The 21595-nt window shown below is 36.3% G+C and overlaps 1 protein-coding gene across 4 annotated transcripts in view; it reads left to right on the top strand.

The window, feature by feature from the left end:
• The first annotated feature begins 11255 nt into the window (after positions 1–11255).
• Positions 11256–21595, top strand: part of myom2a (myomesin 2a) — a 53463-nt gene continuing 43123 nt past the window's right edge. For 3 of the 4 annotated variants that reach the window (XM_030132491.1, XM_030132520.1, XM_030132503.1), the window contains exons 1-5: positions 11256–11421; positions 16022–16114; positions 17083–17218; positions 18916–19070; positions 21166–21258. In XM_030132491.1, the coding sequence (XP_029988351.1) occupies positions 11267–11421; positions 16022–16114; positions 17083–17218; positions 18916–19070; positions 21166–21258 (632 nt within the window). In that variant the 5' untranslated portion in view covers positions 11256–11266. Of the gene's footprint in view, positions 11422–12925; positions 13058–16021; positions 16115–17082; positions 17219–18915; positions 19071–21165; positions 21259–21595 lie in introns of all 4 variants that reach the window. The other variant, XM_030132512.1, reaches the window with a different exon arrangement.

Raw genomic sequence — 21595 nt, 5'->3', positions numbered from 1 at the left:
CTTAAAAAACTTCCATGACATTATCCGTAAACGGCTAAGACAATGTCAACTTCATTCTTAAGATATTTTTCAACAACCCTTTTTATTATTTAAAAGATAAAGCAACAAAAACCATGAAAAATAGCAGAAAAAAAGGATTCTCTCATCTTACCTCTGCATTTTGGGAGGTAGATTCTTGCTCATGATTCACATACAGTGGTGGAAGTAGTGGTCACATATTTTATTTAAGCAAAAGAATTAAGTCGTTGTGCAGTAGAATATTTAAAAACCATATATCTCTAAAAAGTCAGCTTTTCATGAACTTTCATCTTGGTGACAGTACATTCCCCAGCTAATCTATGAATGTTTTAAAGAGTTTGAGTAATAATAATAATGGATTAGATTTATATAACTCTTTTCTATGACCGCATACTCAAAGTGCACAGTGGATCCATTATTCATTCACTCTCACATTCATACTCTGGTGGTGGTAAACTACATTTGTAGCCACAGCTGCCCTGGGGCAGACTGATGGAAGTGTGGCTGCCAATCCACGCCTACGGCCCCTCTGACCACCACCGAACATGCATACACATTCGTACACCAGCGTGAGTAGCGACACTTGAGGCAAGAAGGGTGAAGTGCCTTGCCCAAGAACAACAGCACATGACTGGGACAGAGCGGGATTTGAACTGCCAACCCTTCGGTTGTTGGACGACCCACTCTACCCACTCTGAATTTAAGACTCAACACATAAACGTGCTATCCCTCAGTTTATCATAAACACTAAAAATCAACACATTTGAGGACATGTTAGGGATGAAAAACAGCCAAGAGTACTAAAGCTGTCAGATAAACATACAGTAGTGGAGTAAATAGTGTAATATCTGCCTTTAAAATGCAGTTGAGGATTTTCATCCTTTAGAATATTATCAGTTAATCTGCTGATTATCTTGCTGATTGATTGCAATAGTGAAAAATCCCTGTTGTAACAACCAACAGCCCACACTTTTATATTAACGTTTACATTTTCTTTATTCAACCAGAACTGTAAATTGCTAAATGTTCAGGTTACCATTAATGCAAAAGGGAAAGGCAACAAATGCTTACATTAGAGTAGGTGTCAAATATACAGTCCATGGGCCAAAACCAGCTCACCAAAGGATCCAATCAGGCCCACAGGATGGATTTCTAAAATGCAAAAATTACACTGAAGATACTAACAGTGAAGGGTGTCAAATTTCATTATGAAAAGATTTACATTTCACAATGAAATAAATAACCTGACAAATATGAACAACCTGAAATGTTAAAAAAAAAAAAAAAAGAGAAGTTCCATTTTGACAACTTAATAGATCCTCTGTGATCTGTAAGCTGTGTTAATAATAAGCTAAGACATAATTTTGGTGAAATTGCACTTATTTTTCTGAAGAAATTTCAGCTTGTATGTGGTTGTTCAAGTTATTCATATTTTCATAATGCAAATTGACGTTGTTCATACTACAACAGAGTTCAAAATTTTGATTATTTTGTAAAGGTTATTTTGCCTATTATTTTACTTCTCTGGCCTGCTGTGCTGTATATGGCCCCTGATTTAAAATGACTTTGACAGCCCTGCATTAGAGAATCTAGACAGTCCACGCTTTACATCCCTGCAGGTCGTGGATGTGGGTTACATTTGTCTGCTGTTATTTAATTGCATTAAGTTAATTTAGTCCTAATAGATGTGATTCGAAAGCTCTTATTTAATTGCCAATGACCATTAATGCAACAAATCTCAGCATTACTATGCATAGTCAGGTTGGACCCTATCACCCTCCCACTGCAGCTGAGTTACGTCACCACGCTCTCCGTAAAATTACACCATGTCTGCTGACTCCATGACGTCCAACGCCTGTGACGTGCCGTTTTTCCCCCATGAATGGCTCTGACTAAGGACTTCCCTCTTTGATCCCACCCTTCCCATCCCCCTCTAATTCTACTATCCCGTCTTCTGCCGGCTGCAACCATGAGGCAGCGAGTATGTGAATGAAAAGAGCGGCTTCCCTGAACTGGCTTTCCCCCGCTGTGTCCCAAAAAGAGTAGATCGCTGAGGGAAAGGAGGGAGGGTTTTGCGTTCATTCACTCCCGTCGGACTGAATACCCTGCCTGGTGTCATGGCTGCTTCAGGGTGACCTTCCACTGTAACCTTCAGTTGTGTTGCCTTCTTCGTCTTTGGCGTGAGCCCTGTGGACACACCACCCAGTATAACCTCTGCATTACAATGTTTTTACTGTTAACAAAAGCAACACCTCGACTATTTACAGATGAAACTAATCAAACTGAGGAATCACATTTATCTAAAACCTTGACAATAGGCTACATCTGCCATTCACCTCTATTTTTTTTTTTTTTTTTTGTTGCTCGTTCGTCATTGTGTATTTGTGTATAAAATTCATGCATGAAGGTCATTAATAAAGACACCATGCCTGCTTTTCTTGCAGGAGCAAAGAAAACTGTTGAATTAATGCTGCTCAATATCATAACCATCATCTAGTTTAACTCAAAGAAGGAAAAAAGAAAATTACTTGATACAGCATTGCATACATTTTGTTCAAACAAAACAAAATTTAACACAATTTGAGTACCATTATTTATTTATTTATGTGTGTATGTATGTGTTTGCTTATTTAGCGGGGACAATACACATTAATGAACATTTCTGTAAATGTGCCAGTAATAGCAAAAAAGCTATTTTTCAACTGTTGTACCTGGGTGAGATGAAAAATATCAGCATTCATAAAATTAGAAACATTTTAAAAATCAAGGCTATACCCACACATTACATAGCATTAGTTCACAGTATACACAGCTAACCTTTAAGTATTAGTAAAACACCTGGAGAGACATGGGCGCATGGGCAGGTGGTCATGCAGCGCGAAACAGAAAATTTGATTCCAGTGACGACGAATATGAACATGAACAATTTACTTGATTGCAAGCAGCTCTTGTTAGTGAGGTGCACAAATTAAAGGTATTTTCAAATGTCTGTTTAATCCTTGAGAAGGGGATGCCGGAGTCCATCCCAGCTAGCAACAGGGCTAAAATATACGGATGAAGATCTATTCTCTCTCACATTCACACCTAGTGATAATGATTAACTTTGTTTCAAACATAAGTAGGAATAAAATATAAAGGTGAACAAAAGGCCAAGAGAAGTGACAAATTTAGACAGAACACTCCAGAATACTGAAGGCAGTAAGGTAACCAAAGAAAAAAATCACTTTATATCTGAAATGCAGTAGGAAGCTGAACTTGTATTGTCCAACCCCATATTTATATGACTAATGTATACAGTCCATAAAAAAGAATAGGTCAGTTAATAAATTATTGAAAACGAGACCAAATGATAACAGACCATCAATAACTATTACTGTTGTACTTCTGTTCACTGATACTATATCTCTGGAAAATAAGGTTTGTATACATCTTCTTAAATTTGATAATGTTTTCATGCTGTTATTTATTTCCATTCTATTCCGCAAACCCACTCCACAATATGAAATGCACATATTTTTAATTGTTTCATATTTAGTTTCTCACTATAGTCATAACCTCCCTCTCTATCTGTGAATAATATGTAGATGTTACTTGGAAGTCATTTATTTCTTGCCATCTACAGGCAATTTCAATTCAATTAACCTATTAAGGTGCATGTCTTTGGACAGTGAGTGAAAGAACCCACACAGACATGTGGAGAACATACAAACTCCACACAGAAAGGCCCACGCTATTTTAATTTTCTTGATTATAAACAGAAAATACAGACATGGTCAAAAGTTTTGCTAGTGACACAAATTTCCACTTTGCACAAATATGATTTTATTGACAATAAAAGCCTTTGAACTTTTTCATACAGTAGAACCTCACAGTACAAGTTTAATTCATTCTATGATCAAACTTGTTTAGTGATTTATTTGTTTTGCAAAACAATTTTCCCAATTGAAATGAATTGAAATGTAATAGTTCCAGCCCCCCAAAACCACCTAAAAACCACCCAAAATCCTTTTTTAAGGGTTTTTAAATCCAAGAAAGTTCAGTTTGAAAGAAAGTAACAATTAGAAAACATAATAAAGAGAATGCAAAACAAATAAACGGAGGATGAAGAAGAAAAGGAGGAGCATAGGAAGGGGGGGGGGGGTTACTCTGACTTTTTTTCTCTCTCTTCCCTTAATTTGTTCTTTCTGGCCTCGCTTTCATCACTGTCTGCACGTGCAGATTGTTTAATTATAAACGTACCCAGATAAATCTACTTTGTTCTGCTTTTTAAAATGTTCTGAAAATGCTCCATACAGTTGTCATTAAATAAAGCAGCTGCACGACCTGAATTTAATTTCTCTTGATGATTTTTTTAACAAAATCAAAAATCTTTTGCCACTTTGCCAACACTTTTGTTAATTTACTCATGTGAGATCAGTGCTGACTAGCAGTGGCTGCTATGAAGCTCAGTCGTACTGCGGATTTCCAATGGTATTTCAAGACAAAAGTACTGTTACGGAAATTTTTTCTCTGCTGCTGGTGAATAATGAAATAGAGACATCTGCCGGCCGAAAATATTTTATTTCTTTGCAAAGAAAGGTCAGTTCTGCACACGAGCGGCGTTTGTGAAGAAAAGACAAAGAGCTTCTCACAAGGTCCACCTTTTATAGGGTGAATCACATTTGCAAGTGACACCTCCAGTCTCCTCAAAGGGCCTTTTGATTGAATGATGAACTCATGGCTTCAACAATCAGTCACCTTTTGTTACCTTGCAAGAAAATTTACACACACAGTTGGGGAATTTAGGTAGGGAGACAGGAAGGTTAGCATGCAGTGGGGGGTATTCAGAAAATTAGCATGCAATTGGGAAGAGTGATCAGGAACGGAGACAGGAAAGTTAGCATGTAGTGGGGGTATTCATAAAATTAGCATGCAGTGGGGAAGGGTGATCAGGAAAGGAGACGGGAACTAAGAGCGGAATCACATAAAAAAGTTAAAATTCCATTACAGTACTCATAAGCCGCAGCTCGTAAAGTAAATTTCTTGTACAATGGTGCACTCGTGCTGCAATCTTCTGCTCTACTTGTCATTCAGTGTACCTCAGAAACATTTGGGGAAAAAAATTATCAGCAAAGCTTGTGAAAATAAAGTTTGTGTCTCATGACTACATTTAAAAAAAAAAGACTTGAGTTTTACAAGGAGGAATATCACAGGTGACTGCAGAAGAATAGGATCAAGGCTTTTATCGACAACAGTGCAGATTCCAAGTGATTATACTATAAGGTACAGTATATCATAAATCTGAACTGTATATTTATTTTGATTTGTGGATGAGAAATTGTAAATACCCAGAGAAGGCATATTAGAAACAAGTTTCTCAAATACTAAGCACATTACTGTGTGATGTGACCAAACCAGTCTTATTACCATATCAATGACATAACAGATAAAGATACAGATCAACTTTATTGATCCCCAGGAGAAATTCACAAACAAAATAACACTCATACAAGAGGTGAATAAACCTTTAAAAGGGTGGAAGTGCATTTTTCTCTTATGTTTCTAGTTTATAGCCAAGTTAAGTGTTGGGAAAAGTTTTACTCTTGTGAGAAATATTTTTCCTTTTCCACCATAATAATATGAACAACTAGAAAAGCACTTGAAAAGCACAAACCTCCACCAAGGCAGATCAGCCCCCCCCCACCATCACCACCAAAATTTAATCATTTGTTTCTTGTGCCAGTATCAACATTTCCTGAAAATTTTATCCAAATCTGTCCTTAACTTTTTGAGTTATCTTGCTAAAAGTCAGACAGACAGACAGACAAACAAACTCCGATGAAAACATAACTTCCGCCGTTCCTTGGTAGAAGTAAAAATCTGATAATTCAGTGAAATCCCTGCAGCTCTTTGGTCCCCTTTCTCCAAAGCTCATTAAAGGCCGACGACAGACCTCAATGCATCAGCTATAGTTTTGTGACCTATTGTATATATTGAATATTAGTTAAAATGAAACCATATGAGAAAAGTTCATAAGGAAAAATCAGTATTTGGTAGAATTTTACAGAAGTTGGACATTAGAATATGAGCCGACTATACACTGGTTTAATATTTAAGTGCGTTGCATTGTAAAAGCCTGATGTCCTTACTTTGCATCAGTATGAGAACAGCAAGGTTTGTTATGTCACCAAAACTAGGACCTAACATTTGTCAAATTTGTCGTAATCATCAAATATGACTTGTTCCAGATCATCAAATGTGTATAATTTGCCTGTTTCACTTAGTTTATGGACTATAACCATCAAAATATACTTGTTGATACGTAGTCAATTGTCATGTAGGTCAAAGTCGATGAGGCTGTTACTGGCCAAAAGTGAATTTCCTGCTAATCATATTATCATGCTCTAATAACTTCTATTATTCCCACTACAAACATGCTGTGTGCTGGGGCCAGAGAGGTTAGACAGGGGAATCCAGCAAAGTCACACATCACACAGACTGTGTGAATACAAGAAGTGGACGAACAGAAAATGTACAACTTGGATCAAAGTTTTCAGTAATGTATTTTTCCAGTTGCCTCAAAACCATTTACCTGCACTTAAAATCAAACAGTGCTTTCAGATCAGACACAGTTAACAAGTAGATAGTACAGAGCAGTCATTACACCAGTGGTTCCCAACCTTTTTTGGCTCATGACCCCATTTTAGTATCACAAATTTCTGGCGACCCCAGACATTCAAAACCAAGAATTTTTTTTTTTTTTTTTTTTTTTTTGCTAAAATTATTATTTTTTGATCATGTAATAGTTTGCTATACTATGCTGCAAATAAACGTAAATTTCAGATGATCTTTAGTCTATAGAATGTATATTATTATGGACGAGGCCGAAAAGCCAGGTGTAGATTCCTGCACAAAGTGAGAATTTATTTTCCATTGGTCAGGATGTACAGTCAGTCCAGCTTGGATGTACAAGGCTGACAATTAATATTGAACAAACAAAAACTCAAACTTTGAATTATGAAAGAGCTGCAGCATCTGAAACCGACCACAATGAACATTTGAAAGATAAACAGTACCACAGTGCTGCAGTTTCAGTTTCACAGTTTGTCATGTCTTTTATGGATCGTGATTGTCTCTCTCAACTCACCATATATTTTTTCTTTTTTTTTTTTTTTTATCAATTACTAGAATTCCAGGCGACCCCATGTGGGGTCCCGACCCCAAGGTTAAAAAACACTGCATTACACAATACACGACAAAATGGAAAACACTGCATCCAGCACAGGTGCAACTTAAGGTCGATTCTGTATTGTAAATAAACTTTAGCATTTTATTTACCAAAGAAGACTGTAAATAAAAGCACATTTTACAGATAGACAGACAGACAGAGGGACGTCTTGAGCAAGTCTCTGGCGTATTTCCATCTTTGCTGTATTATCATTGTCATTGTGAGTAACTGATGACAACAGTACTGTGTTTGTGTTTGACTTTTGCTCCTGTATTCACTATTTCTGCAGCTTATGTGCATCAGAGTGAGAAATTAGTTTTATGACATTTTTAATTCAAATGTAATGACATAACTCCTAGGTTCTGATGTCAAGGATATTTTCACCACTTAAACAGAACTATGAAGGACAGAACAATATTCTTTACCGAAGCTCTCATGCAAGTTGCCCATCTCGTCTTTTGGGAATTCACTTCCTCTGAAAGATTAAATTTTGCCCTTTAAGCAAGCATCCTTGCTACTGTATATTGTGACAACGAGCCTCCTGGATTTCTAAAACACTTTCATTTATCATCACCAGTGCAGCCCTCCACCCACTGTTAATCTGGCTGAATCCAGTGCATGGAGGAAACAAAACATTACAGATTAGAGACATCAGTTCTCACACAACTGATATCATCATCATAGGACCGCAGCATTTGCTGAAATAAGGTGGAATTTAGTTAAAGTCTTAAAAATCTTGTTGAATTCACTATGAAATGTAATGTTTCAAAGCTGAAATCAGGCCTGTTTGAGCTTATGAAAAGTAAAATTAATCTAGTAATATATTTACTAGTAAAACACACAGGGAGAGGGACCTTTTACTACACATACTTTATAGTGTATACCACTACGCACTTATCCATTCAACTGAGGTCATACACACATATTCTTTATAGTAAAGCGTTTTTACCGTATGTTAGTAATATTTAATAATTTAGGAAAAAATCTGAATACCTGCTCAGTCACTTAAACTCCAACAAGATGCTACACAAATCCTCCTATAATCAGAATAAGTTAATGCTGGGGCTGAATGGAAGTATGTTTGTGGAGCTCAGTGCTTTGCAAACATTTCTTATAAAACCGTAGTTAATCTGGTATGTGAATGACATCTGCCACTGGAGCTGTGTGTCAGTTAGTGATTTTTTTTTTTGTCTATTTGTTCCTTTTACTCATATTCTTTTTTTTTTTCTTATGTTGCCTCTTATTCCAGTTTCCATGAGACTCCTCAGATGTTGGCCCTCGGCTGGAAATATCTCTGAGTGTGAAATAGATTGTAATGACCTTTTATTCAGGTCTCCATGGTGACCAAAGGATGAATCCTATGGAATTCTTTGACGCTCTGTCCTTCTGTTTCACTTAAAGAATGAAATATCTCCACATCTACTGAATAGATCAGTGCCCATTCAATCAGTACATTACCTGAAGCTTAAATCTACTTATGGCTTTAGTAGCAATAATGAATCACTCAAAGTTGCCGTTACTCTCAATTTTTATATATCTGTCCCGACTATCTCTGAAATTACTGATAATGTAAAGAGTTATTTCCTAACATTTGTGTTGTGTCCTTATATGAATGGATAATACAGGATGCACAAGAACAAACTAAAACCTATTTCTTTGTCCAGGTCAGAAAGTTCCACTGTAGAATCACATGAGTAGACACCAGGGGGGCAGCACTGAACCGAGCAAAACCAGATCTGCATGAATCATGACAGGACTGAGAGAGGTAATGTGTCCATCATAGGGGAATTATTACCCACCCCCGAAGGGAGGAAGGGGTATTGTTTTTAGTTCGGTTTGTTTGTTTGTTAACACTCTAGCAGCAAAACTATTGGTTGAATTCATCCCAAATTTGGTTTATAGGTTGCCAGTGACCCAGAATATATCTGATTACATTTTGGGAAAAGTAGGTCAAAGTTCCAATTTTTTAATGAATTTTAAAAAATTCTTTTCTTCCTTATTCACTTATAATGGGTGAAATTTTTACATGTTTGTAGCAGCAAAAACTATTGTGAAGCATACCAATTGGGTTTCAATTCAATCAATGTTATTTGTAGAGCCCTATACCCCAACAAGGTTGCCTCACAGGGCTTTATAGAATTAGTTGGATATGAAAACAAACAACAGTCAAATAAACAGCAGATGAGGAAATGGTTAATGTCCTGGGCATCGCCCGTCCTTAGACACCCTTTCTCGTAAGGAAAAACTTCAAAACCCAGTGGGAAAAGAGAAACCTCAGGGGAGAAACACAGTGAAGGAGAGATCCACTCCCTGGATGGACAGGCTGTAGATGAACCAGGACTGATGGGTTTATAGATTGCCAGTGACAATTTGTCAATTTTGTTTCGATTTACTTCAAACTTGGCACATATATAGAGCAATTGATATGCTGACACAGCACACGCATAGACCTGATGACATCAGCTGCATCGAGCCAAAATAAGCTACAACACATGCGAAGTGCAGGGTTTGTTGTGCCTGGCACCACTTGTTCAATTCTTATTTAATTAATTATTATAAGTTTGAAATACATAAAAAAACTCAGATATAAATGACTTCTACAGGTAATTTCAGTATTTAGTGTGACCTCTGTTAGGATCAACTCTGTGGAAGCTGTCCCTAAATTACTTGTGGTATCTAGCATTTAAAGCACAAAAAATAATAACACATATTAACCAATGTTGCTGGTAATCATTTACATATGCCAGACTGCAAAAAAAAGTAATCCAATTTTTGTTGTATGTAATGTCGTATATTGGAGAAAAAAAAAAAAGAAAGTTTTTTTGTGTGTTTTTTTGCATCTATGGTTTGTTTATATTACAAACATGGTATTTAAAGGGTTAATATATGACCGTTATTGAGTATTTGGTATTTTGTTAATGGCTCAAGTCGATGAAATGCAAAAAAATAAATTTAAAAAAAGTTGAAAACAAACTGTATGAAAACAAATGTTGATATTATTATGGCACTGCACAGATTATGTGCTTTTGGTGGGTGGGAAGGGCCTCTGTGCAGGATACTGGAGGGATAACAACAGTCATACATTATTTTGGTGTTAGATTGTCGTTCCTGAAAATCACCACTAGGAGTCACCAACATCTGAAAATTCAAATCAGAAGCTTTGGTGCTCAAAGCTGGATAAGTAATTTTTTTTCTGAGGGTTTAATATGTTTGTGTATTTGCTTGGAAATAGTACTATTAATTTGTTAAAAAAAAAAAAAAGGAAAAAAGAACACATGAGTTAAGATGGATGCCAGTGTCCCCAAAATATAAAGGACAGGGTGACCTTCTGGTGAAACAACATGGCAACCACTGACTTCGTGAGCACATCGCCTGCTGTGTTTTTGGAGCTCACCTTGAAGTTTTATTTTACATATGGGTTTCTTCTAGTGTGAGTGTTTTTTTTTTTTTCACTTGTTCCTCCATTTTCTTTATTTTAAAATAAACTTGTATGAATAAAAATAGCCGCAGCAGCTCTTGTACAGTAAGAATTGGAGGTATCACTGTATCGGAGACCTTGCAGTTAAAAATAACCTGACTGCTGCCCACAAGTGTTGAGCCAAGGAGGACAGGCTGTCTTAGAAACCTAAAATGGTCTCATAAGGCGTTCAGTGTCGGGATCTGCCAGAATATTTTCTAAAAGCTTATTTCATGGTTTTCCCCCTCTGTATATTATTGATATCTACAGGTGATGTGCTTCTATGCAACCATGATAGGAATTAAAATCAGTTTCTTTGCCAGTCATAAAAAGACAACACCATGGAGGAATTTGAACATAAAATGTTGCATAGAAAAAATTATACACATTATAAATCCAGCCTCACTCAAGGTTTTTTTGATATTTTAAAAACTTCTCACCCTTGTATTAACAGTTTTCCAAAGGCCTTATATTGAATCAATGCAGCAGATAAAACATACCTTGAAAAGATTTAATGAATTTGCAGGCACTGATGCACACTCTTCTACTACAAAGTGCAGAATGAGAGCAAAATTTGGGGGTAAATGCTATATATAGTCTTAAGTGCATCCATACATGGGGTGGAAGGGGGACAGCATTCCTTCAGTGACAGGGTAATATTTTTGTTACCATCAGCAAGTGCTTCCCAAGCGGCATCAGGCTGGTCTGCCACCGCTTTGCGCTGTTTTAATCTCTTGGGGTAAGTCACTTTTCTTTATATTTACCAGATAATTTAACTGAAGGAAGTTTTTCTGCATGAAATACAGAGTAGGATGGCAAATGGTCTGCTGTCAAGTGTAAGATAAGTGAAATGTGTTGTTGTAACAGATGGCTGGTGGTCACATAATCTGTCTCCTGTGTGAGGAAATGTGGCTGTAATCTCCCTGAGCAGTACTTCCTTTAATACCCATGCATTAAGGGGTTGCTGACCCTTCTTTTCCAATTTGTTAGTCAAATAGACCCAGGTGAAAATGCTTTGTGTTGAAATAAGTGATTATACAGAACAGAAGCATAATTAGCCTGAGGCAGAGTTTGGATGTAATAGCTGGTTTTGAAGTGCTCTCATTTAAAAGAGTCTGTTTGCTCTAATTCGACTCATTTCCTAGCAATGGTTTTAATTAAATAGTGTTACGGCAGTGCACTGCTGCTAATGCCTCTATTTCCTTCATTTCTCCAATCATGGAATAGGCAGTCTACGGCAAGCTATTCATAGCTGAGCTGTGCAAGGTTGTAAGGTGAAACATTTCAAGTGCTGAGCTCTGGTGATATGACGGGACTTTCCTGATGCTTCGTAAATGTCCTGCTGTGAGAAATTTAGACATTCTTTAAAAATCTCTCTTTAAATTGCTGTTTAAAGTGGTGTGTAACCTGCAGGGTTAGAAAATGGATTAAGATCCTTGACGAAAGTAAATGTACAGTGAAAATGTGATGTTAAAAGTAAAAGATAAGTGAAATGTATGAAAAGTTAAAATAGTGCAAATATGCTCCCTGTCATTGTTTTTGTATTATATTTTATGTTTCTGATTCATTGAATGTGGCATTAATGTATTTGTTTTATTTTCCTGTTGTGCACGTTTAAGGATCTGATGTAAACTACTTTATAGTTTAATCTACAACAGTGCATCATATTCATTCATATTCTATTCATAACATCACTGCCCTGCCCTGTAAGAACCACATATTTCCAAAAAGCCAAGTTCAGCTTAGTGAGAATGCATTCCAAGAAGGGGTTTAAAGACTTTATTTGACTCAAGAAAGAGTAGAATTTGATCTTCAGTCCATAATGGGACACACCATCTTTCAGTTTATCACAAACTGAAGAGATACGTGGTTTTCACAGGACAGGAAGGCAATGAGAAATTATAGTGTGAAATTGGACTAAAGTCGTCAAGTACAGTATAGAAGAACAAAAAGTACAATATTTACCTCTGACACTTACTTACTCTGACTACTTTTTTCATATTTTTCATATTACTCGTAATACAAATATGAGCAGTGATACTGAAAGCATCATTTTCAGTATCTGTTATCACTACACTTTGAAGTTAAAACGTGACAGCACATCTAGAAAATGTGTGTCCCAGTGACTTCAATGTTTCAGCAGTAACAATAACAGTCAAGCAAACACTTGTATTGACATTGCTGACATCGTCATGGCTAACCCCTGTTTGGTCTCCCCCCCTCCCCCTGGTGCTTTCGGCCAGGTCTCCTTGAAGTGTTCCTGTCATGGCTTCCAAAGTCATACCTTGGTTTAAGAGGAAGCATGTCAAGTCAAGCGAAGTGAAAGTTGATTATGCTTACCATCACAGTAAACAGGTCAAGCAGCAGACGGAAAGGTATGACGGTGGGGTTCAGTTGCTGAGAAGCTCTCGCTGCTTTGATTAGATTCTTTAGAGCAGGGGTGTCAAACTCATTTTAGTTCAGGGGCCACATTAAGCCAAATTTGATCTGAAGTGGACAGGACCAGTGAAATAATAACATAATAATGTATAAATAATGTCAACAAACTTTCCTTTATATTTTAGAGCAAAAAAAAGTAAAATTATATGATGAAAATGTTTATATCTACCAACTATATTTTTAAAACAATGTCAATAACATGAACAAACTGAAATTTCTTAAGAAAACTTAGTGCAATTTCAACAATATTATGTCTCAGTTTATCATTTACATGTGTAAATTACAACTTACAGATCACAGTGGATCAATAAATACACAAAACATTTAATAAAAGGCAGAATATTGGTAAACTTGCACTTTAGACATTTCAAAATGTTCATATTTGTTCAGGTTATCTGCGTTTTTTGTGAAATAATAGTTTGTTTTAGTGTAAATACTGTAAAATGACATGAAAATATTTACATTTACAAAGAGAAAAATTTTGAGTTGTGAGTATTTATAGGTTATTATGATAGTATTTTACTGATCCAACCCACTTGAGATTAAATTGGTCTGTATGTGGAACCTGAACTAAAATGATTCATATCTTCAGTGTAATTTTCGCATTTCACAAATTCATCCCAGGGGCCAGATTTGGCTTCATATTTGAGACCTCTGCTTTAGAGCCACTGCTGAGGAACTTCCTGGTGCAGACGCTCCCTGGCTTGCTCTTCATTTACAGTCAGTCACGGCTGTCCCATCCACAATTATGACTCAGAATACACCCAGAGCAACAGCAAATACACTTTCTCCCCGTTTGTCTTTTTTGGGGGTTTGTAGTTGAGCATCAGTAACATCACAGCTTTTATTCCCACCGTCTAACCCAGTCTCATTCTTCATCACCAGCTTTTGCAAGTGTTTGTGTGTGTTGTGAATCTCACCGGACAGAGTCGACTGAGCGAAAGTTAAAACACACTAATACGCTAATTCAGTTTACTGATTACTTTGAAAGTCCACTATCAGGGGAAACTGGCACCTGTTCTTATGGGCAGTGATCCTTATCTGCAATATCACTGATGCCAACTTGAGCCAATGGTGCATTCTGGGAAATTAGTGAATAACACGGGATTCCAAAGTATAAAGTATGATCAATTATCAATTTGTGCAGTTACATGGTTAACAAACTAAATATATGAAGTGACCTGATAAAACTTTTGGCATGTGCCTGTGAACCATATTAACTTCCTCTAACTGTATTTAAGCGTATGGTTCAGCTGATTCTGTCTTTTCAGAGACTTATGTTTCTCCCATTTAAGGGTTCACCAATCGTTAAATCTAAACAACAAATTAAAAAATAATAAATTGACCTGTAGTCCCTATAAACTCATCATGTCGCCTTATGCTAAGCATATGAGGGGCTTCAAAAAGTTTATGGGAAAAGAACCTAGTTTGACATGGCATATGTTGAAAAATAAACATCATAACTTAAACCGTTTTTATCAACTAACCTTTTTTCACAAACTTTTTGAAGCTCCTTCATACACCAAAAGAACAGATGCATTCATACGGTGATAAAGGGTCAGTTTAAGTATTTATAGTCTAATTAGTTGCTAATGATAGTAATAGATAATTTGTTTTCTCATTGTTGTTTTTCTGGTTATTATTATTATTATTATTATTATTATTATTATTATTATTATTATTATTATTATTATTATTATTATATTTTGCCCGTGTAACTCAGCTAGTGTTGACCAGAAGTATGAGATGCTAGGTTTAAATGTACAACCATAATGTAAATATATAGACAATATTTAATTCTAATTCTGTATTTATATAAATATTTATATAAATACAGAATTTCTTATTTTCTCTTTATATTTCATTCTTCACTCGTTTGGGTTTTTTTTTTTTTACCTGTCTTTTTCTCTGCACTTGCTTGTTGTATGTTGCTGCTGTTAACTGTGAAATTTTCCCCGCGGTGGGATAAATATAGTCTTAAAAAATAAAGTCTTATCTTATCGTACTGTTTCTCTGCAGCTTCTGCCAACACACTTTGGCTGTCTTTGCTGCACTGAAAATGAAATGTACACCTTTTACTAGACTGCTGTTGCATGCTCGGAAAAAGTATTGTAAAGTATCATATTCTGTCTGACATCTGGCTCCTTGCTCTGCTTGGCAGCATAGTTGAGATGAATCTGATAGATTCAACTGCAGCTCTGTGGACAGTAGTGATGATAGTGTCTCAGGTCCCACATCTAAAGCACTTCAGGCCAAGTGATGATTACCAGGTCATACTGTAGCAGGCTGCCATGTTGTCATGTAGCCTCTGTCTTATGTCAGAGGGCAGATGCCACTACTGAACCTGACCTACATCTGAGGCTGGATACTTCTGCCAGAGCTGACCAGACCTGTTCTGATGTTTCTTCAATCCACAGAACTTCCTGAATGTTTTTATAGCAGATATTTTGCATTTTCTAAAGATTTCTGTCATAATTCATTTCCTCTGACCTGTTATTTTGTATCAGAGACATTACATTTAGCTTCACATTATCTCTGGTTCTGTTTATTGTCCTGGATAAAAACCTGCAAAGATTTATCGATAGTCCACTAAATCTTAAAGTTTGCGTTTCTGTATACACATGCAAATCAGTTGTTAATTTACAAGAAATAAACGGATCCTAATCAGCTCGACTGTCAGTTATTTGCACATCCTTACGTTGTGAAGTAGCTTCAAACAACAGGGTCAGAAAATGCAATCAGAAAATACTGAAGGAGTTGGATTTATAGGACTAAAGAACTGACCATCAGAGGTCTTCACTGGTGTCCATTGTGCTTCTGCAGCCATGAGGGTCCATTACACTGTTGATGATTTCACCTATAACAGTCATTTCATAAATCATGTACTTTCGTCTGGACAGGAAATCAACCTCTAAATCGGTGACCCAGGTGCAGGCCCAAGCCACAGAGGCTATGGCGGAACCAGCGTATACCGTACCGGTGTTCCGGGATAGGTGAGCTCCTATTGGCTGCCGTCATATGTCAGGCTATTTTAAGTGTAAGGTAATACTGAACCACAGTCTCTAGTAGCTGACCTGACAAGGCAGCACATTTCTTTAGTGTTACTAGTTTTCCAGTCATGATCATTCAGAATTTGAAATGATGATGATGAGAAAATACACATAAGATGTGCCACATGTTATTGAGGTAATAATATATATGAGAATCGAGGAAAGTCATATTAAATTCTTCTCACATATGTACAAATAAAATACATCAGAGGCAGAAACTGAATGTAAATGGAAGTATTATTTTATGAGAATAGTCCCATCAGACTCTACAGTACCTTAAGTCTAATACGTGATAGATGGATTGTTTATTAACTCTGTTTCTGTTTGGTTTTCTTTGTTTTTCTTGAGCTGATGGAAAAATGAAATGTCCCCTGGGGATCAGTAAAGTTCATCTGTATTTGTAGAGTTAAAGTAGTCGTTCAAATAATTTCTTAAAAGTAAGAAATATAAAAAAAAAAAAAAAATTACTTGAGTCATTCAATTCAGTTTGTTCTTTTAGATGAAAGACATAAAATGCTCATCTGAGAAAACAAAATATGTTAATGGCCATATAGTCATGCATTTGACATCATTATTACCTTTTATTTAACAGACATGCCATGTTATTCACTTATATCATTAATCTTACTACTTTATTTTTCGAAATATGGTAAGGAAATGTAGACGAAGTGGAAGATAGAAAATAATTTAGTAGATGACTTGAACAGATGGATAGAAAGTGATTTTTGTCAATAAAAGGCAAAAGGCGACAAAGTTTCAGCGTCACTGTTTCTAACAGAAGACTTAAAAAATGTGTTTAATAAGATATAAAGATATAAATAACAAACCAAAGGAAGTAAGTGCACTTGCATTTTTAAAGACTGTAATGTTCTGAAGTTGATGTATAGATTAATGTGAGTTGTTGTTGTTAGGACTTCGGAGGGTACTGAGGAGTATCAGAGAGTGAGCGCAAATGTTGGGAAAGGACTTGCTGTTATCCAGCAGGAGCTCCACAGGATGAGGGTCGCCACGAAAGTCCAAGTGGACAACCTCGCCATTCAGCGAGAGGTAAGTCTCAACAAGTTTACAGTTTCAGTGGTTAAACTGTGAGGTTAAATCATTTTGTACTTCCTTATACACATGTGGGATAACATTTGTGAGCGTGATATGTTGCCTCTTTTAATGTCAAAAATTGACAGATTTAATAAGTTGACTTCTCACAGGTAAGGCTCAGTCATCATAAAACTGCAGGTTAAATAATATATGAAATGTATACACAAGTGTAATTTTACTGAATCCTAGTTGTCAATAATTCACTTTATCATTTTGAACCAAAGTAGGATAGGATAGGATAGGATAGGATAGGATAGGATAGGATAGGATAGAATAGAATAGAATAGAATTTATTGTCACTATTACAGGACCAAAGAAAATCAGTTTAGCAGCTCTGTTTCTTTTTTAGCAGCAGATTCTTAAAGTGCATAAAGAAAGACTGTATATAATAAAAATCTCACACAAAAATTATACTGAAAATATACACTGAAAAATACTGACAATATACAAAACTACAAAGAAATACTGTAATATACAAAAGGCCAACTCTGTACTACAGATAGAAGAAACATATACAACATATAAATGACATATACAAAGTAAAATAAAAAACGAGGTGTGTTATGTCTGTAGACAAATAACACAAAGATTAAGGTGCAAAAAGCAGCTCTAAGGCTTTTGCTTTCATTTATTCTCTTTTGACAGATTAAGTATATGGCTAAATGTTGAGACCACACTCAACACTTGGACAACGTAATCGAATTTGTCAAAATTCTTCTTTTAGTATGTGGTAAAAACACAGCTCAGACAACATTGGCTAAACATGTAGAAGAAGTAAAGTATGTCATCTATAAGAAGCATTAACAAAACATCTATTTTAAGTCATTGTCAGCTTTGTTTGTATAAAAGTTTAGACTTATGGACCAAACTATATGGAAGAAAGGATTATTTTATCTTATTGTGTCGCTGGTGCCTAATCCTGATCTGCTCAGGTGCAAATTCATTGGATTTTAAGAGGTTAAAGGTCATACTACATTGCATTACTGGAAATGTACTCTTCAATCTAACTATTTGGAGGCCATGTTGAGGTCTTTATAACAGATGTTAGTAGAAGTATGCTTTTAAAGTTTAATCCAAAGGAGATCCATATATTTCTGCATGGTCCTTTTGGAAAAATCTAATATATTATTAGTAGTTATTCAATGCAATGATTATCAGCTTTGATTATGTGTATGAACGACGCTTATATACAGGCCATGTCAACATTTCTCAACAGCAAACAGAGAATTCAGCATTCATCGTTTTTTGAATTAGAGATGCTATATCAAAGCAGTATGAATTAAATTTCTTCTCGTGCAAAATATTTAGCATCTATTCAGAGACAAACAGCACATGTTGAAGTGAAATGTTGTGTCCGTCACCCCCAGTGCTGCCATCTGACCTCACCATCTCTAATCCATCTTGACAGTGTACATTTCAGATTTGTTTTAGTGATGTCAGCTGGGAAATGCTGATGATGACAACATGTTCTTCTGATGATATTTCTTTTCATAGAAACAATTAGCCTGTGTCCACACATGGTAAATACCTTTCAAAGATGAAAAGGGGACGTCTTGGTCATATGAATAAAGAAAAAAACATTTTTCACCGTGTGTGGCTTATTGTAAGGGTTGCGTTGTACACTTTAGCCTGATACAGTGTGTTCTCTGCAGGTGAAGGACATGATGGCCAAGAAGCCAGATTTGTTGGACGATGTCCCTAAGATGCCAGACTTCCTGGTGGCCCTGCGGCCCCACACTGTGTGGGAGAAGACACCCGTTAAACTGTTCTGCACCGTGTCAGGAAACCCCAGGCCCATCGTCAAATGGTCAGATTGTACACATGTACCGAGATTAGACTAAATACAGGGATCTACAGAGATTTATATTTGTATCTGTTATTTTATTGACTTTTCTGACACGCAGGACAACATTCACAATGACGCTTAGGCTTTATGGTTTTTATATTGAAGCTGTCTTTTGTTATTATTATTATTATTGTTGTTATTATTATTATTATTATTATTATTAATAATAATAATAATAATAATAATAATAATAATAATAATAATAATAATAATAATCTCAAGCATGAACAATAAAAAGACAAAAAACAAATGCATCTCTTTGAGCCAATATATTCATAAGTGTATAGTGGAATTAAGCTAAATGTATTAAAGAATTGGAATAAAAATGTTAGTTGCCTTTACAATATTTTCTGTAATGTTCCATGTTTGCTTTAACTGCCTGTTGAATAGACATGGGTATACATTCATATTCATATATACTGTATAGTACATACACACCCGATAAAAAAAATTAAGACCAGTTGAAAAATTGCATGAATTTACACATTGCGCTGTTGGATCTTAAGAAGATTCTAAGCATAGTTTCAAAATGCAAAAAGAAGAAATGGGAGTGAGACAAAAAAAATCTGAGTAAGCAATTTATTGAACACAACAATTAAACTGAAATAGGCTGTTCATCAGCCCATCAAAAGTTGAAGACCACAACCTTTAAAAGTTCAAATCTGTGCAAAAAATGTAGATTCAGTGTCATTTTCTGTCAGGTATTCACGCTGTCATGACCTCCTGATGGCAAAGGCTAAAAAGCTTTCTCTCTTTGGATGTGGCAGGATTGTTGAGCTGCATAAGCAGGGTCTCTCACAACGCGCCATCATTGCTGAGGTTGGACGCAGTGAAACAGTCATTTTGAATTTCTAAAAATATTCTGAAGGTTATGGAACAAAAAAGTCTAGTGGTAGACCCAAAAAAATTTAACTGGCGCTGAGCCAGTGGATCTGATTGACTGTCTGTCAAGACACGGGACGATCCTCGACTCAAATTTAGGCTGTTACTGGTGCTGACTGCAGCCCAATAACCATCAGACAGCATCTGCCAGAGAAGGGCTTTAAGAACAAAAAGCGTTTTCAAAGGCCTCGTCTCCTTCAGCGCCACAAAATTGCCCATTTGGACTTTGCAAGAGAGACACCAAACATGGAATATTGAAAGGTGGAAGAAAGTTTTATCCTTTGTTGAGAAAAAATGTGACCTTGACGGTTCTGATGGCTTCCAACGTTACTGGCATGATACGGAGATCCCACTGGAGATGTTTTCTGTACAGCACAGTAGAGGGGGCGTGACCATCATGATCTGGGGAGCTTTTTCCTTCAGTGGAGCAATGGAGCTTCAGGTTGTACAGGGGTGTCAAACAGCTAAGGCTGGCTATGTAGAGATGTTGCAGGGGTCATGGGTCATGACTGAGGGCCCTGGCCTGTGTGGGAATGACTGGGTTTAAAAACAGACAACGCTGCAGTTCACAATGCCCAATGCCTGACAAAGGACTGAGAACAGAGGAATAATGTCACTCTTTTGGACCATCCTGCATGTTCCCTGATCGAAATCCAATTGAGAACATTTGGGGATGGATGGCAAGGGAAGTTAACAAAAATGGACATCAGTTCCAGACAGTGGATTCCCTCTGTGAAGCCATCTTCACCACTTGGAGCAACGTTCCCACTGACCTCCTGGAAACACTCCCATAATAATAATAATAATAATAATAATAATAATAATAATCAAGCATGCCTAAACAAATTTTTGAAGTGATCAACAAGAACGGTGGAGCTACTCATTGAGTCTTTTTTGAAACTTTTATTTCTATTTTTGGGGGTTTTGGCGTTTTTGAGCTGTGGTCTTAAACTTTTTATTGGCTGATGAACAGCCTATTTCAGTTTAATTGTTGTTTTCAATAAATTGCTTATTCATTTTTTTTTTTTCTTCTTTTGCATTTTGAAACTTTACGTAGAACCTCTTAAGATCCAACAGTGCAAAATGTGAATTCTTGCAATTTTTCAACTGGCCTTAAAATTTTGATCAGGAGTGTAGATACGAGGCAAGATCACTGACTACCTCCTCTTTGCAGGTATAAAGGAGGGAAACCAGTCGACCCACTGAGCGCTCCAGGAAAGTACAAGATTGAGAATAAATATGGAGTCCACAGTTTGATCATTAGCAGGTACATTACACACACAAATTACATAAATGACAATTTCTGTGTAGTTTTTTATTTGTACACACAATGCAAGTTGGTGGAAACACGTTAATTGTTTTGGCAAATTAAATTTTAGTTTATCTCTGTTAGTGGCTGTTGAGGTTAATTAGAAATAATAGTGACTCTTTCAAATAAGTGTCCTGATATGATGCATATTCGCTTTGCTCTATTGTTTGTAATTGAATCTGGGCAAAACTAAAAATGACAGTGGCTGTTGAACAGAATAGGCTGGTTTTCATCCTGTTTGTCCTGGAATAATGAGTCTTTTTTTATATATCCAGTTCTGTCTGGATCAGATTTA

Source organism: Sphaeramia orbicularis, chromosome 1, assembly GCF_902148855.1.
Source record: "Sphaeramia orbicularis chromosome 1, fSphaOr1.1, whole genome shotgun sequence".
NCBI lineage: Eukaryota > Metazoa > Chordata > Actinopteri > Kurtiformes > Apogonidae > Sphaeramia > Sphaeramia orbicularis.
This window is presented reverse-complemented; position numbering and strand designations above follow the sequence as displayed.